General features: G+C 48.2%; 1 protein-coding gene across 1 annotated transcript; it reads left to right on the top strand.

Moving 5' to 3' along the window:
- The first annotated feature begins 1758 nt into the window (after positions 1-1758).
- LOC132868710 (uncharacterized) lies at positions 1759-16514 on the top strand. Its single transcript, XM_060901814.1, has 4 exons — positions 1759-1773; positions 2140-2284; positions 2966-3105; positions 14404-16514. The coding sequence occupies exons 1-4, from the start codon at positions 1759-1761 to the stop codon at positions 15058-15060; spliced, it is 957 nt and encodes a 318-aa protein (XP_060757797.1). The 3' UTR covers positions 15061-16514.
- Positions 16515-17182: the final 668 nt, after the last annotated feature.

Here is a 17182-nt window from a genome sequence, read left to right on the forward strand (position 1 = left end):
AATTTTTTTCAGCCTTACTATAAGGTGGAGGTTTACTATCTAACGAGGCTGGAGGAGCAGAATGAGATTTGGATTTTCCTAGCGCCGCCTCCTCCGTTTCCTTGGTGACGGGTGCAGCCCGAGGCTTCGGGATGGATTTCAGGACTGAACGGGGAGTATAAGCCTGTTTAAAATTATCCCAAATCTTCTTCATATCATACCATTTGGCATATCCTTCCCGCATATACGGGCGATCCCATCCGGGGTCCCCTAATCCCTCATAAATCATGCGATAGGCCGATGCAAGATAACCAGGATCGAAAGTACCTTGGCGAGGATATGAAGGAATTTGAGGGTTGGCCTCGGTCCAACCTGCCAAATTATCGAGCCAAGGAGAAACATAATAAGCGAAACCGCACCTAGTCATCCACTCGGCCGGGGTTTCCCCTGGCGCAGGTTTAGGGAACGAGTTTCCCATCGTACAATGACAACAGACGGATCTGAAGAGGAACAGACGGAAATGTGTCGTAAATTTGTATAGCGCGCTCTTCCTGGACTCGAACCAGGGAAAACTGTCCTCCGTAGGACACTACGAAACTACTGCCAACCAGGTAGTCAATCAAACATGTCTTACCTGATTGAGAGTATCACGTCGGGGTCACCAAATTGTTAGAACCTGCGTCTGTCCTAGTTCAGATGCGTCGACATAAGAGCGCTCTGGAGCAGGGTTAAAACAAACCACACGAGTTAAATCAATCTGGTTTATTCAAGCACTGCTCAGTGATACACAGAAAGAGCAGGGTTTATATACATCAGAAGCTTGCGTGACAAGATAAGTAAGGGGCTCGGGGGCACAAGGTGAAACTCGCCAGATAAGGAGTCGTTTTTGTTATACATGAAAGAGCAGACCATACACCCCCTAGAACAGGAGGAACCAGGAATGTGGTTTCAGCGAAACTAGAAGGTACAGAGAAAATAAAAGAGTATGTTCTCGCGATTATGCACGTTTACCAGGGTGTGAAAGGGTCATAAAGCTCAGGACAGCTATGCACGAGAACACACACAATCTTACAGAGCGCAAACTTCATTTTTTAAATTTTCTCCTCTCACCGCTGAGGGGCAGACTCTGAGTGGCGCTGGCTTCTTGTTCAGGATATGAGATTCCATCAAGAACAAGGAGATACTGGAAAAGGAGGTTTGTGTTTTACTCCATCCTAGCCTAGTTAAGTTACGTTATTAAACAGTTGTTCTGTATTTACTGTTGTAGTTTCGCGGTTCGTGTGGGTTTTTACAAGCTTGTGGCTTAGCTAAACGTAGCTAGCATGCTGTAGCACACTGACTCGCAAACTTCTATTTAAACAAGTTATTAGAAATGTTAGATAAAGCAAGCTTTGGTTGTTTTCAACAACAGACAGTGCCGGTTTTTGCTCTGAGCGATGAGGCAATCTGTTTAAGGGCGCACTGTGTGGACACTTGGCTGTTTAAGGGTCCTCCAGTGTGGACACTCGGCCCTCAGCTTCGTCCAGTCTTTTACTGTTGCCCTCCACCCATGTTGTCATAACTTCCAGTGCATCCGTAAATTTGGCCAGCTTCTCCTCTAATAACTTGCCGACACTCTCAGTACCCTCCCGAGCTAGCTGTGAGGAGTAGCCACTGCGCCTCAATGTTCGCTTGGCCCCTCGTTGTTCTTTGAGATTTACTTGGATTTTCGGGTGGAACTGAGCCACTTTCCTTGCTTGACATTGTTAGGAAGCTTAGAGCGGTCAGCAAGATATAAAAATGCAAGTGTGGTGGGTAAAATTTAAATTACGGTCGATGGGAGCGGGAGCTCAGTGCTAGTCTGACCTCTCAGCTCAGTGGCATCATACCTCCCCCCAGGGAGCTACTGTTTATAGCTGCTATAATGTGAAAATGTTTTGTTGTCGTTCCTACAATGAAATATTATTAAAAATGGATAAGAAGTACAACAAACCCTGTAATAGTTGGCTGTGGTGTCCGAGGACTAAACCACTCCAGGACGTGCTGTGATGATAAAATCACCAGCGTCAGGGCCCCGTATTCAGGGCCCCGTATTCTGTGGCCTCAGAGTGACTGACTGTGTGCTGCACTGAGCGTTTTGTCTCTGTATTCACATCCTTGTGTGTGTTTTTGGTTTCTCAGCAGTTCATTCTGCAGCCGAAGAAGCTCCTGCAGTACGGCCCTGTGGATTACAGCTCGGTGCACTGTGTGAGGGCAGAGGCGCTCTCGCTCACCCTCCATCTCACCAGCACGCCGTCGGAATGGATCTGCGTCTCCACCCCTGACGGTAACGCCACCGAGATTCACTTCATCTTACTGTCACACTGACGCTTTATAACTCGGAGAGAAAAATCACAAGGGTCAGAAATTAATCCTACAGTCGCCTGTAGTTTGTCTTGGTGGGCGTGGCCGTGAGTTTTTCATTTCTACACCGTATACAGCGCATCTTTTTGAAGTCTGTATGACTGAGTTACATGGCACATGCACGGCCTTTGTACGCAGAGGAAGTTGATCATGTTTTCACTCGCGGGTGTGAAGATCCAGTTCAGGTAGAGTCACGTGAACAGGTTTAATCAGAGGAAAGGCAGTGATTAAATATTTGCCCTGGATGATCAATCTCTGTGTGTGTTATTACGCGATCAGAGCGGCCGGACAGGTTTGGGTGAGAGCAAACATTCCTCATGAACCTCGCCTAATCTGCCTGTGAAGAATTCTTTTCTTTTCGGATTCCTCCTGCACTCAGACCTGTGTGTGAGTGTGAGAGGAGTATTGTCACTAGTATCAGACGTTTATAACAGTAGAGATAAAAAAAAAAAGTACAGTGATGTATTTGCATAATGTGTAATAAAGCTCTGGAGATGTGTGTAATTTATTTTAATGAAATGGAGGAATATTAGTGATTGAGTGATGAGTGTGAGGTTAATTATTACACCCTGGCCTTATTATTTTTCGTTCTTTTTTCCTCCAGACCCGCTTAAATCTCAGATGCTGATGATGACGTTGGGCGGAGTCATTCCCACTGTGATATGCTTGTTTGTTTTGGCCGCGGTCGGAGGTTTCGCTTATTACTACATCTGTGGTCACAAACCGCGGCTGCCCAAGAGTGTGGTGAGTCACATCTCTTCTCATCTCATCTCACACACACCTCACACCTTTCACACCCCGGTATCGGACCAGTTTGTGGGCGGGACCTGTTTAACAGCTGAACCGTTTCTCTTTAATATCGCGGGAGGTTTTAATGAAGATTCCCATCAAGGTTTCATCTTTATGTATTGTGTAAAAATGTATTCTGGACTTTTAAATTATTTTTATATTAATGTGACTGGACGACAACTAAAGTCAGATAAAAACATAATTTGCTTTAAAGTGTTTAACATCATCAAATATGTTTTCTCCCACATCAAACACTGAAATGAGAGCTGGGCGATAAAATATCTTCGCTACCTTCTTTTCAAGTGCACTTAGAAATGCGATAAATGCTAAAAACATCACGGGTAGCACATTTCAAAAATACAGTGTCTTGCAAAAGTATTCCCCCCCCCCCTTGGTGTTTGTCCTGTTTTGTCGCATTACAAGCTGGAATTAAAATGCATTTTTGGAGGGTTGGCACCATTTGATTTACACAACATGCTGACTACTTTAAAGGTGAAAATTGTTTGTTTTATTGTGACACAAACAATAATTAAGATGGAAAAAAAACCCTGAAATCTGTATTGTGCGTAAGTATTCACCCCCTAAATAAGAGCTGGTCCAAGCAATTCACTTCATAAGTCACAATTAGTTGATTAAGATCCACCTGTGTGCAATCTAAGTGTCACATGATCTGTCACATGATGTCTGTATAAATCAACCTGTTCTGGAAGGACCCTGACTCTGCAACATGAAAACCAAGCAGCACTCCAAACAGGTCAAAGTTGTGGAGAAGTATAGATCAGGATTGGGTTATAAAAAATATCCCACAGAGCACCATTAAATCCATTATAGCAAACTGGAAAGAATATGGCACCACTACAAACCTGACAAAAGAAGGCCCCGCCCACCAAAGCTCACAGACCGGGGGGGGGGGGGGGGAGGGCATTAATCAGAGATGCAACAAAGACACCAAAGATAACACTGAAGGAGCTGCAAAGATCCACAGCAGAGATGGGAGTATCTGTCCATTGGACCACTTTAAGCTGTACACTCCACAGAGTGGGCGGGGCTTTATGGAAGAGTGGCCAGAAAAATTAATTGCTTAAGAAAACCCTTTTGGAGTTTGCCCAACAGCATGTGGCAGACTCCCCAAACACATGGAAGAGCATTCTCTGGTCAGATGAGACTAAAATTGGTCTTTATGGCCAAACGCCATGTGTGGCGCAAACCCAACACCCTGAGAACACCATTCCTACAGTGAAGCATGGTGGTGGCAGCATCATGCTGTGGAGATAGTTTTCATCTGCAGGGACAGGAAAGCATGAAGGATGGCACTAAATACAGGGCAATTCTGGAGGAAAACCTGTTTGAGTCAGCCAGAGGTTTGAGACTGAGATGAAGGTTCATATTCCAGCAGGACAATGATCCTAAACATACTGCTAAAGCTACACTGGATTAGTTTAAAGGGAAACATTTAAATGTCTTGGAATGGACTAATCAAAGCCCAGACCTCAATCCAATTGAGAATCTGTGGCATAACTTGAAAATTGCTGTACACCAACGCAACCCATCTAACTTGAAGGAATTGGAGCAGTTTTGCCTTGAGGAATGGGCAAAAATCCCAGGAGCTAGATGTGCTAAGCTAATAGAGACATACCCCAAGAGACTTGCAGCAGAAGGTGGCTCAACAAAGTATTGACTTGGGGTGTGTGTGAATACCTAGGCATACTTCAGATTTCTGTTTACATCTTAATTATTGTCACAATTAAAAAAAAAAAAAAACCTTTTAAAGTGGTCGGCATGTTGTGTAAATCAAATGGTGCTAACCCTCCATAAATCCATTTTAATTCCAGCTTGTAATGCGACAAAACAGGACAAACACCAAGGGGGATGAATACTTTTGCAAGACACTGTGTACTAGTGTGCTGTTGTCCGAGTATTTAAACTGGTGTATTCAAAACAAAACACCACTACACTGGTTTCTGCATGCTTGGAAATACTACTACACGCTTCCTTGTTCTTAAACTAGAGCATATCTGAAAGGAAAAACAAACAAACAACCCATTAGAGTATTGTACTGCAAGCACTGAAATTATCTCATCTCATCATCTCTAGCCGCTTTATCCTGTTCTACAGGGTCGCAGGCAAGCTGGAGCCTATCCCAGCTGACTACGGGCGAAAGGCGGGGTACACCCTGGACAAGTCGCCAGGTCATCACAGGGCCGACACAGACAACCATTCACACTCACATTCACACCTACGGTCAATTTAGAGTCACCAGTTAACCTAACCTGCATGTCTTTGGACTGTGGGGGAAACCGGAGCACCCGGAGGAAACCCACGCGGACACGGGGAGAACATGCAAACTCCGCACAGAAAGGCCCTCGCCGGCCACGGGGCTCGAACCTAGACCTTCTTGCTGTGAGGCGACAGTGCTAACCACTACACCACCGTGCCACCCACTGAAATTATCATCTTGGAAATACTAGTGTACAAATACAGGTGCTGGTCATATAATTAGAATATCGTGGAAAAAGTTGATTTATTTCAGTAATTCCACTCAAAAAGTGAAACTTGTAAATTATATTCATTCATTACACAGACTGATATATTTCAAATGTTTATTTATTTTAACGTTGATGATTATAACTGACAACTAATGAAGATCCCAAATTCAGTATCTCAGAAAATTAGAATATTACTTAAGACCAATACAAAAAAAGGATTTTTAGAAATGTTGGCCAGCTGAAAAGTATGAGCATGTACAGCACTCAATACTTAGTTGGGGCTCCTTTTGCCTGAATTACTGCAGCAATGCGGCGTGGCATGGAGTCGATCAGTCTGTGGCACTGCTCAGGTGTTATGAGAGCCCAGGTTGCTGTGATAGTGGCCTTCAGCTCTTCTGCATTGTTGGGTCTGGCGTATCGCGTCTTCCTCTTCACGAGACCCCATAGATTTTCTATGGGGTTAAGGTCAGGCGGGTTTGCTGGCCAATTAAGAACAGGGATACCATGGTCCTTAAACCAGGTACTGGTAGCTTTGGCACTGTGTCCAGGTGCCAAGTCCTGTTGGAAAATGAAATCTGCATCTCCATAAAGCTGGTCAGCAGCAGGAAGCATGAAGTGCTCTAAAACTTCTTGGTAGACGGTTGCGTTGACCTTGGACCTCAGTGGACCAACACCAGCAGATGACATGGCACGCCAAACCATCACTGACTGTGGAAACTTTACACTGGACCTCAAGCAACGTGGATTCTGTGCCTCTCCTCTCTTCCTCCAGACTCTGGGACCTTGATTTCCAAAGGAAATGCAAAATTTACTTTCATCAGAGAACAACTTTGGACCACTCAGCAGCAGTCCAGTCCTTTTTGTCTTTAGCCCAGGCGAGATGCTTCCGACGCTGTCTCTTGTTCAAGAGTGGCTTGACACAAGGAATGCGACAGCTGAAACCCATGTCTTGTACGTCTGTGCGTGGTGGTTCTTGAAGCACTGACTCCAGCTGCAGTCCACTCTTTGTGAATCTCCCCCACATTTTTGAATGGGTTTTGTTCCACAATCCTCTCCAGGGTGCGGTTATCCCTATTGCTTGTTCACTTTTTTTTTCTACCACATCTTTTCCTTCCCTTCACCTCTCTATTAATGTGCTTGGACATAGATCTCTGTGAACAGCCAGCCTCTTTAGCAATGACCTTTTGTGTCTTGCCCTCCTTGTGCAAGGTGTCAATGGTCGTCTTTTGGACAACTTTCAAATCAGCAGTCTTCCCCATGATTGTGTCGCCTACAGAACTCGACTGAGAGACCATTTAAAGGCCTTTGCAGGTGTTTTGAGGTAATTAGCTGATTAGAGTGTGGCACCAGGCGTCTTCAACATAGAAAATTAGAATATCGTGAAAAGGTTCAGAGATACTGAATTTGGGGTTTTCATTAGTCGTCAGTTATAATCATCAAAATTAAAAGAAATAAACACTTGAAATTTATCAGTCTGTGTGTAATGAATGAATATCATATACAAGTTTCACTTTTTGAATGGAATTACTGAATTAAATAAACTTTTTCATGATCTTCTAATTATATGACCAGCACCTGTATGTTTGCACTCGTCTATCAGAAATGCTGACAAACTCGTAAACCTGGTCGTGACGACTTTGATGAATGTTTCGGTCCTGAGAACAGTATGTGACGACGCTGAGACATACCTGAGATTACTGGAGCGTTTTGTCTCTGTCTTGGTTTAATTTCTAAACAATGTGACCTATAGAGATAAGGACCACCTCGCTCCTCCGGATTTTTGGATAATGATGAGCTGTAATGATCGTGGGTGTGTCTTTGGCTGCTGAAATGTTGCTCTCCTGCATAATTTCATTCCAGCTGTCGCTCTGGAATTCAGACGCTTCTTGATCGACTAATCAAGCGGTATGCTAGGTGGAGGACCTACAGTGGTGCTTGACAGTTTGTGAACCCTTCAGAATTTTCTATATTTCTGCATAAATATGACCGAAAACATCATCAAATTTTCACACAAGTCCTAAAAGTAGATAAAGAGAACCCAGTTAAACAAATGAAACAAAATATTATACTTGGTCATTTATTTATTGAGGAAAATGATCCAATATTACTTATTGTAGAGGTCAGAGCAGGTGGGTGGAGCACAGAAGTACGGCAGGACAGAACTGAGTTCAAAAAAAACTATTTATTGTGTTCCCTTTTCAGGTTAAGCACACATACACCCAGACACACACACACACAAGGCATCTGGTGCAGGAGAGAGCTCCCTTCCTCTGTTCTCTCTCTCCTTATATAGGGCGTGGTTGCTGGGAAGACACACAAACACAGGTTAATTGATCTCAGGTGAAGTGATTCTGCCACTTACCTTCCCTGACTCCGCCCTCCTGTCACAGACCGGCGCTTGACCACGCCCCCGCTGCCACATACCCCCACCGCCCGACTCAGGCCGGGCACCCGTCCGGCCTGCAGCCGACTCCCCCCCCCCTTGACGGGAGAGGAAGTCCGCCACGACCATCTGCGCCCCCGGCCTGTGGACCACCTTGAAGTTGAAGGGTTGGAGTGCCAGATACCAACGGGTGATCCGCGCGTTGGCATCCTTCATGCGGTGGAGCCACTGGAGGGGCGCGTGGTCCGAACAGAGGGTGAAAGGGCGCCCCAGCAGGTAGTAACGGAGGGCGAGGACCGCCCACTTGATCGCCAGGCACTCCTTCTCAATCGTGCTGTAGCGCCCCTCACGCACTGACAGCTTCCGACTGATGTACAGGACCGGGCGGTCCTCCCCCTCCACCTGCTGGGACAAAACGGCCCCCAGCCCTCTGTCCGACGCATCCGTCTGTAACGTAAAAGGGAGAGAGAAGTCAGGGGAGTGTAAAAGTGGCCCCCCACACAGTGCAGCCTTTACTTCAGAGAAAGCCCGCTGACACTGCTCCGTCCACTGGACCGGATCTGGCGCCCCCTTTTTAGTGAGGTCAGTCAGCGGGCTGGTGACGTCCGAATACTTAGGTATAAACCTACGATAATAGCCAGCCAGCCCCAGGAACTGTCTCACCCCCTTTTTGGTCTTGGGCCTCGGGCAGGCCGCAATCGCTGCTGTCTTATTAATTTGGGGACGCACCTGCCCGTTGCCCAAGTGGAAGCCCAGATACCGTACTTCCACCCGCCCAATTGCACACTTCTTTGGGTTGGCAGTGAGTCCCGCCCGCCTCAGCGACCTAAGGACGGCCCTCAGGTGTTGCAGGTGCCGCTGCCAGTCATTACTATAAATGATAATATCGTCCAAGTACGCGGCCGCATAGGTGGCGTGGGGCCGGAGGACCCTGTCCATCAGCCGCTGAAACGTAGCAGGCGCCCCAAACAGCCCAAACGGAAGTGTGACGAACTGGTGTAAGCCGAACGGTGTGGAAAAGGCCGTTTTCTCCCGGGATAATGGAGTCAAGGGGATCTGCCAATATCCCTTCGTCAAATCCAGTGTCGAGTAAAAACGAGCTGTGCCTAGTCGATCGAGCAGCTCATCAATACGAGGCATTGGGTACGCGTCGAATTTAGACACCGCGTTGACTTTTCTATAGTCCACACAGAACCGGACCGAGCCGTCCGCCTTGGGAACCAAGACCACCGGGCTGCTCCAGTCGCTGTGGGACTCCTCGACGATGCCCATTTCGAGCATGGCCTGAAGTTCCTCCCGAACCACCTTTTTTTTGTGTTCGGGTAGCCTGTAAGGGCGGCTACGCACTACCACCCCCGGGGGCGTCTCTATGTGGTGTTCTATGAGGTTAGTGCGACCGGGCAGGGGCGAGAACACATCCGAAAACTCGGCCTGCAACTGGGCGACCTCCGTGAGTTGGGTCGGGGAGAGGTGGTCTCCACAGGGGACCGGAGGGGTATGTGATGCCAATGTCCCTTTTTGAACCTCCGGCCCCAGCTCCGCCTTCTCCGGAACTGCCGACACCAACGCCACGGGGACCTCCTCGTTCCAGAGTTTTAGCAGATTGAGGTGGTAGATCTGTAGCGCCCCACCCCTGTCTGTTCGCCTCACCTCATAGTCGACGTCCCCGACTCGCCGTGTGACCTCAAAGGGCCCTTGCCACTTGGCGATCAATTTGGAGCTCGACGTGGGCAACAGTACGAGTACTTTATCTCCCGGTGTGAACTCTCTAAGGCGCGTACCCTTGTTGTACAGGCGGGCTTGCCGTTCCTGGGCCTGCCGCAAATTCTCCTGAGTTAGGTGGGTGAGCGTGTGGAGTTTTGCGCGCAGGTCCATAACGTACTGAATTTCGTTCTTACTTTGTGAAGGTCCCTCCTCCCAATTTTCCCGCAGCACGTCCAAGATGCCACGCGGCTTACGCCCATATAATAATTCGAACGGGGAGAACCCCGTGGAGGCTTGGGGGACCTCTCGCACTGAGAACAGCAAGGGTTCGAGCCACTTGTCCCAATTACGTGCGTCCTCACTTACGAATTTCTTAATAATATTTTTGAGGGTGCGGTTGAACCGTTCCACTAAACCGTCCGTTTGTGGGTGATACACGCTGGTGCGGATCGGCTTTATCCCCAATAACCCATACAGTTCGCGCAGTGTTCGTGACATAAACGTAGTGCCTTGGTCAGTCAGAATCTCTTTCGGGATTCCAACTCGGGAGATGACGCGGAAGAGTGCCTCTGCAATACTGCGTGCTGAGATATTGCGCAGAGGCACTGCTTCCGGGTATCGCGTTGCATAGTCCACTAGAACTAATATAAAGCAGTACCCTCGTGCTGACCGATCTAATGGCCCGACGAGATCCATCCCAATTCTCTCAAACGGGGTCTCGATTAACGGTAGAGGGCGCAAAGGCGCTTTTGGAATGGCCGCTGGATTTACTAACTGGCATTCGCGGCATGCCGTACACCACCTACGGACATCGCCGCGAATCCCCGGCCAATAGAATCGGGCCATTATTCGGGCTAGTGTTTTATCCTGCCCCAAGTGTCCAGCCATGGGATTAAAGTGAGCCGCCTGGAATACCAATTCCCGGCGGCTCTTTGGAATCAAAAGCTGCGTGACTCGCTCTTTAGTTTGAGTGTCCTGCGTCACTCTGTATAATCTATCCTTCAAAATCGCGAAGTAAGGGAAGGACAGGGTGGCGTTCGGCGGGAGCGTTTGACCATCGATTACTCTCACTTGGTCAAACGCATGCCGCAGAGTCTCGTCTCGCGATTGCTCTAATGGGAAATCCGCGAGGGATTCCCCAATAGAGAGAGGAGGAGCCGGCGGCTCCTCGCTCTGACGCGGAGATGACGTAGACGGCTCTGTGACAGCTGCTCCCGCCAAAGCGACACCGGGACCTCCCCCTGTCAACTGGCAGGACCCACTCTCTACTAGGCGCGTCATTAAACCCCGAAATCCCGGCCAATCCGTCCCCAAAATTAAAGAGTGGGTAAGGCGGGGATTAACCGCCGCCTTCACTATAAATTTTTCCCCTCTGAAAATAATGTGGACCGACACCAAAGGGTAGCGGTGAACATCCCCGTGCACACACAAAACCTTCACCTCTTGTGCTCCCCCCAATGCCTCGTTTTGAACCAGGCTTTGGCGAATTGAGGTCTGATTACAACCAGAATCCACCAACGCCTGATATGTAGCCCCTTGGATACTCACCGGTATGCGATACGCTCCGGCCCGATCGAGGGCGGCCTCTGGCGCGTCGGGGATCCGAACCACCGCGCCCACTTCCATTGCTGTGCACTGCTGTTGAAGGTGATCCGGCTCCCCGCAGCGCCAGCAAACCGGCCCGGGCTTTCCCTCTGCACCGGTGATCTGGGGCTCACTCACCTGAGGTGGGGGAGAGACAGACACAGAAGGGAGAAACGGGAGGGCACCGCGGGTGCGCCGGGCCGGCTGGGGAGGAACCGGCCCCCGCCTCCGCGGTGGGGGAATGGGGCGAGGACGAGACACAGGAGGAGGGAGAGAGAGAGAGAGAGAAGAGGAGAGAGGAGATGATGTCATCTGCTGTCCTGCCGCCGGGACAGCCGCCAAATGGTCCTCCGCCAGCTCGACTGCTTGATCCAACGACGCCGGGCGGTGGCACCGGACCCACTCCGCCGTTCCTGCTGGTAAGCGAGCGACGAACTGTTCCAGCGCCACCTGGTCGAGGATTCCTTCGGCGTCGCGGTTGTTGGCCCTCAGCCACCGCCAGCAGGCGTCCCGGAGCTGCTGGCCAAACGCGAACGGCCGGCCGACTTCCTCCAAGCGCAGCGCGCGGAAGCGCTGGCGCTGCTGTTCTGGAGTGCGCCCCACGCGCTGGAGGACGGCCCGGCGGAGGTCCGCGTAGGCCAGCTGGCAGTCGGCGGGGAGCTGTAGCGCGGCCAGCTGTGCTTCTCCCGTGAGCAGGGGGAGGAGGCGCGCCGCGCGCTGCTCCATCGGCCACCCCGAGGCTTCGGCGACTTGCTCAAAGAGCGTGATGAACGCCTCGGGGTCATCCTGCGGGCCCATCTTGGTGACAGTGAGGGGAGACGGGCCCGCGGCAGGAGCGCTGGTGGACCCCGCCGACGCGAGGAGGTGCCGGAACGCCTGTCGATCTTCTTGTTGGGCCAACACCAGGGCCTCGAACCGCTCTTCTTGCTCCTTTCGGAGGGTGAGTAGCGCCTGGTGCTGGCTTTGCTGGGCCGTGGCAAGGGCGTGGACCAGTTCAGCAAACGGGGAGGACTCCATGGGGCTGCTGTGCTCCAGTCCCAGGTTTCAGCACCACTGTAGAGGTCAGAGCAGGTGGGTGGAGCACAGAAGTACGGCAGGACAGAACTGAGTTCAAAAAAAACTATTTATTGTGTTCCCTTTTCAGGTTAAGCACACATACACCCAGACACACACACACACAAGGCATCTGGTGCAGGAGAGAGCTCCCTTCCTCTGTTCTCTCTCTCCTTATATAGGGCGTGGTTGCTGGGAAGACACACAAACACAGGTTAATTGATCTCAGGTGAAGTGATTCTGCCACTTACCTTCCCTGACTCCGCCCTCCTGTCACAGACCGGCGCTTGACCACGCCCCCGCTGCCACACTTATCTATGGGTGGCAAAAGTATGTGAACCTTTTGCTTTCAGTATCTGGTGTGATCCCCTTGTGCAGCAATAACTGCAACTAAACGTTTGCGGTAACTGTTGATCAGTCCTGCACACCAGCTTGGAGGAATTTTAGCCCATTCCTCCATACAGAACAGCTTCAACTCTGGGATGTTGGTGGGTTTCCTCACATGAACTGCTCGCTTCAGGTCCTTCCACAACATTTCGATTGGATTAAGGTCAGGACTTTAACTTGGCCATTCCAAAACATTAACGTTATTCTTCTTTAACCATTCTTTGGTAGAACAACTTGTGTGCTTAGGGTCGTTGTCTTGCTGCATGACCCACTTTCTCTTGAGATTCAGTTCATGGACAGATGTCCTGACATTCTCCTTTAGAATTTGCTGGCATAATTCAGAATTCATTGTTCCATCAATGATGGCAAGCCGTCCTGGCCCAGATGCAGCAAAACAGGCCCAAACCATGATACTACCACCACCATGTTTCACAGATGGGATAAGGTTCTTATGCTGGAATGCAGTGGCTTCCTTTCTCCAAACATAGCGCTTCTCATTTAAACCAAAAAGTTCTATTTTGGTCTCATCCATCCACAAAACGTTTTTCCAGTAGCCTTCTGGCTTGTCCACGTGATCTTTAACAAACTGCAGATGAGCCGCAATGTTCTTTTTGGAGAGCAGTGGCTTTCTCCTTGCAACCTTGCCATGCACACCATTTGTTGTTTAGTGTTCTCCTGATGGTGGACTCATGAACATTTAACATTAGCCAATGTGAGAGAGGCCTTCAGTTGCTTAGAAGTTACCCTGGGGTCCTTTGTGACCTCACCGACTATTACACGCCTTGCTCTTGGAGTGATCTTTGTTGGTCGACCACTCCTGGGGAGGGTAACAATGGTCTTGAATTTCCTCCATTTGTATACAATCTGTCTGACTGTGGATTGGTGGAGTCCAAACTCTTTTTTAGAGATGGTTTTGTAACCTTTTCCAGCCTGATGAGCATCAACAACGCTTTTTTTGAGGTCCTCAGAAATCTCCTTTGTTCGTGCCATGATACACTTCCACAAACATGTGTTGTGAAGATCAGACTTTGATAGATCCCTGTTCTTTAAATAAAACAGGGTGCCCACTCACACCTGATTGTCATCCCAATGATTGAAAACACCTGACTCTAATTTCACCTTCAAATTAACTGCTAATCCTAGAGGTTCACATACTTTTGCCACTCACAGAGATGTAATATTGGTTCATTTTCCTCAATAAATAAATTACCAAGTATAATTTTTTTTGTCTCATTTGTTTAACTGGGTTCTCTTTATCTACTTTTAGGACTTGTGTGAAAATCTGATGATGTTTTAGGTCATATTTATGCAGAAATATAGAAAATTCTAAAGGGTTCACAAACTTTCAAGCACCACTGTACGCCTTTATCAGACACACACTTGGCGGCTTGGGGGAGGGCGGAATCATTACATCGACACCTTCACAGCTGCTTCTCGCTCATGATGATAATTACATTACTTTCACACGCAGGCGTTTTTGTGCTGATGCTGAAGAAAAACCCAGATCTGTAACCGGTATAAGTGACCAACTAACTACATCTCGAGATCCGTTTTATTATCCGCTAGTTTTTGACTCGACTTATCCATACTGATTTATTATTATTCAGCTAATTAATATGACTTTTTTTTTTTTTTACCCCCGCCCACATTCAACAGGACGTGGACATGAAGCGTAAACTCCAGACGTTCCAGCCGGATCCGCCCCGAATAAATGTAATCATCTTCAACATCACCAACCTGAGCACGGGGGAATCCAAACACAGCTTCCTCAGCCCGTTTCATCATGGTGTTGACGTTCCAGAGTCCTCACCGCTCACCATCGTGGAGGACGGCGAGGTCAGTTACGCGCCCCAGGACGCCCAGAATACATCAAGAGCATCAGCAGGTCTCCACAGCCACCGCGGCTCTTTGGGTGAGGATTACGGACTGGTCTGTCAGGAAGACAGGATTCAGGTGGCCAGCTGCCCGTATAAATCCCAGCAGTGTGTGGGTGAAGTCAACCCATACACAGCACAGACTGGAACGACAGAACCCGCACAGGACAGATATGAAGAAAATGAAGATGGAGAGATGCAGAGGTTTTGTAACTGGGACGAAGATCCTGGTCAGCTCCAGCTGGACTTCCCTCTGCTCAGCAGGTTCGGCTCAGAAACCACAGAGACCCCGACGCTTGGGGACATGACGCTGCTCCCACACCATCCTGCCCTCACGAGTGTCATGGTCAAGCAGGGTTCAGAGGAGAGTGAAGATGATTGCCTGCTCCTGAAGATGGAGAAAGACTGGAACCTGCTGATCCAGAGCACCACCTCCTAGATTCCTCAGACATCTGTTTGATCAAAGTCATCAGTCTGGGATTTTATTAAACAAACACCCAGCGTTCCTTATGTTGTTGGACACCAAATGCTGCTCTTATGAGTAAAGATCCTCCTGATGGCCGTCTGGTTTTTGGTTTGAGATGGAGATCAGCTTTTTTTTACTGGATAAAGCTGGTCTGGGTGGGTGATGGAAATGCAGTGTTCAGAAAGTTCAGGCTTTGGGTTGTTTACAGAAATTCAGCCAAGTTCCACTTTTAGGACAGAAAAACACAGAGAGAGACGGACCGTTGGAGAAGGATGGGGGAGAGACAGACAGATAAAGACTGAGGGGGAGGGGGGAGAGTGTGTTTGAGTTTGTGAGCGAGAGAGAGACTGAGAGATAGACACAGACAAAGAAAGATGAGAAAGAGACCAATGGGAAGGGAGGCGAGAGAAAGACGGACGGAGAGACAGACAGAGACATAAAGAAAGATGGGGGGAGAGACAGACAGACATGAAGAAAGAGGGGGGAGAGAGAGACACCAATGGGGAGCGGGAGAGAGACAGATGGAGAAAGACAGACAGAGACCAATGGGGAGGGGGAGAGAGAGATGGACATACAGATGGAGAGACAGGCAGACAGAGACAGAGAGGGAGACAGACAGGGGGAGAGAGAGGGAGGGAAGGACGGATGGACAGACAGATGGGGTGAGAGAGGGAGACGAGGACAGATGCACAGAGCGAGAGAGGGGGATGGACAGACAGACGGCGAGGGAGACAAGGGCAGATTTTATTGTCCTTGCTGTATACAGCTGGAGTGTTACAGTATGATCACTGAATAGTATGAATTGCAGGATGGATGACAAACTCACAACAATAAATGTCCAGTATGTTACACCCTCAGGGATCAGAGTATCTTTAGAGCTTCATTGACGTGAGATCGACCTGCCAATCTCGACTTTCAGAACATTCCTCTAAAGTCTAAACTAAATAAACAACAGTGTCAGAATTATAACCGTTTATTACTGTTCAGGTTCATTATAACCATCTTTGCGAAACAAACAGTAAAAAGCACTAGATCACATTATTATATGAACAAATGATGTTATTGTTATCCTTTGTTGCTGTCAGGTTAAAAAAAACAATCCATGAAATGTTACATTTGTGTTTTTGTTTTTTCTTTTTTTCCTCCCCTCCCCCAGTTCTGTGTTATTGTGTGAAAGGCATTTTCAGTATATTTATCATTACTTTATTCTCAACTTCTCCCTGAATGTGAAATGTTTGTATGAAGGAAACCGCTTTAGTGAAAAAGAGATTTTCACCACGTGAAGGATTTTTAAATATAAAGTTAAATGTTTTGGTGTTTTTCACTTTGAAATAAGCTGACAGATTGCTAACTTTTACCTCACTGTAAGTAATGTGTATTTTAATCATAATGATCACAAAATAAACACAATACATGATGGAAATAAAGACTGGATGGAAAAGTGTGTGGTGTGTGAAAGGTGTTCATGTCTCACGGGGTCTGATGATTTAAAATGGTGACTTTTTAAACTTTCTTTGTCGCCACCTAGTGGCTATGGAAAAGATAAGTTCATGGCTCTGTGCTTCCTAAGGCTGCTGGGCCATAGAAGGTTCACGCTGCACGCTGCATACTACACGCGTGTAAAGAAAAGTGGACAAACGTAGCATGACTTGCTCTGGGCCATAGAACGGCGTTCACGTTGCACGCTGCACACTTCACGCGTGAAGCGTGAAATGAACATGCACACTTTTTTCTAGGCGTGAAGATGGAAATTCCAGTCAATACATGCGGTCACCGCCGCGCCAGCCAATCAGAACGGGTCTAGGGAGATAACTCTATGCTTTCAGGGGAAAACTTCAGAAAAAATATAATTGAATGGTATAATTGAAAAATAGTTCTTCATCGGGATTGTCAAGCAGATTATAGAATGTTCGGTGAAATTCACCACGGGTTTCTCTCAGAAGGAAGTGTTCTCGGCTCCAAATCCTGTTCCTTTTTCTCTTCCTCTGTCTCAGTAAAAGCAGAATGAGGCAATCGTCGTCATCCGAAGAGTCCATATTGTTGGTTACTCGGTCAAAGTAGAACAGACGCAACACGTGAACATCCAAGCATGAAG

This window comes from Neoarius graeffei, chromosome 2 (genome assembly GCF_027579695.1).
Source record: "Neoarius graeffei isolate fNeoGra1 chromosome 2, fNeoGra1.pri, whole genome shotgun sequence".
Lineage (NCBI taxonomy): Eukaryota > Metazoa > Chordata > Actinopteri > Siluriformes > Ariidae > Neoarius > Neoarius graeffei.

Bases quoted from the DNA above. Each gene is read 5' to 3' on its own strand.
- LOC132868710 (XM_060901814.1), top strand. The intron at 2,285-2,965 runs GTAACGCCACCG...TTTTTCCTCCAG, and splicing joins CTGCGTCTCCACCCCTGACG to ACCCGCTTAAATCTCAGATG. The intron at 3,106-14,403 runs GTGAGTCACATC...CACATTCAACAG, and splicing joins CGCGGCTGCCCAAGAGTGTG to GACGTGGACATGAAGCGTAA.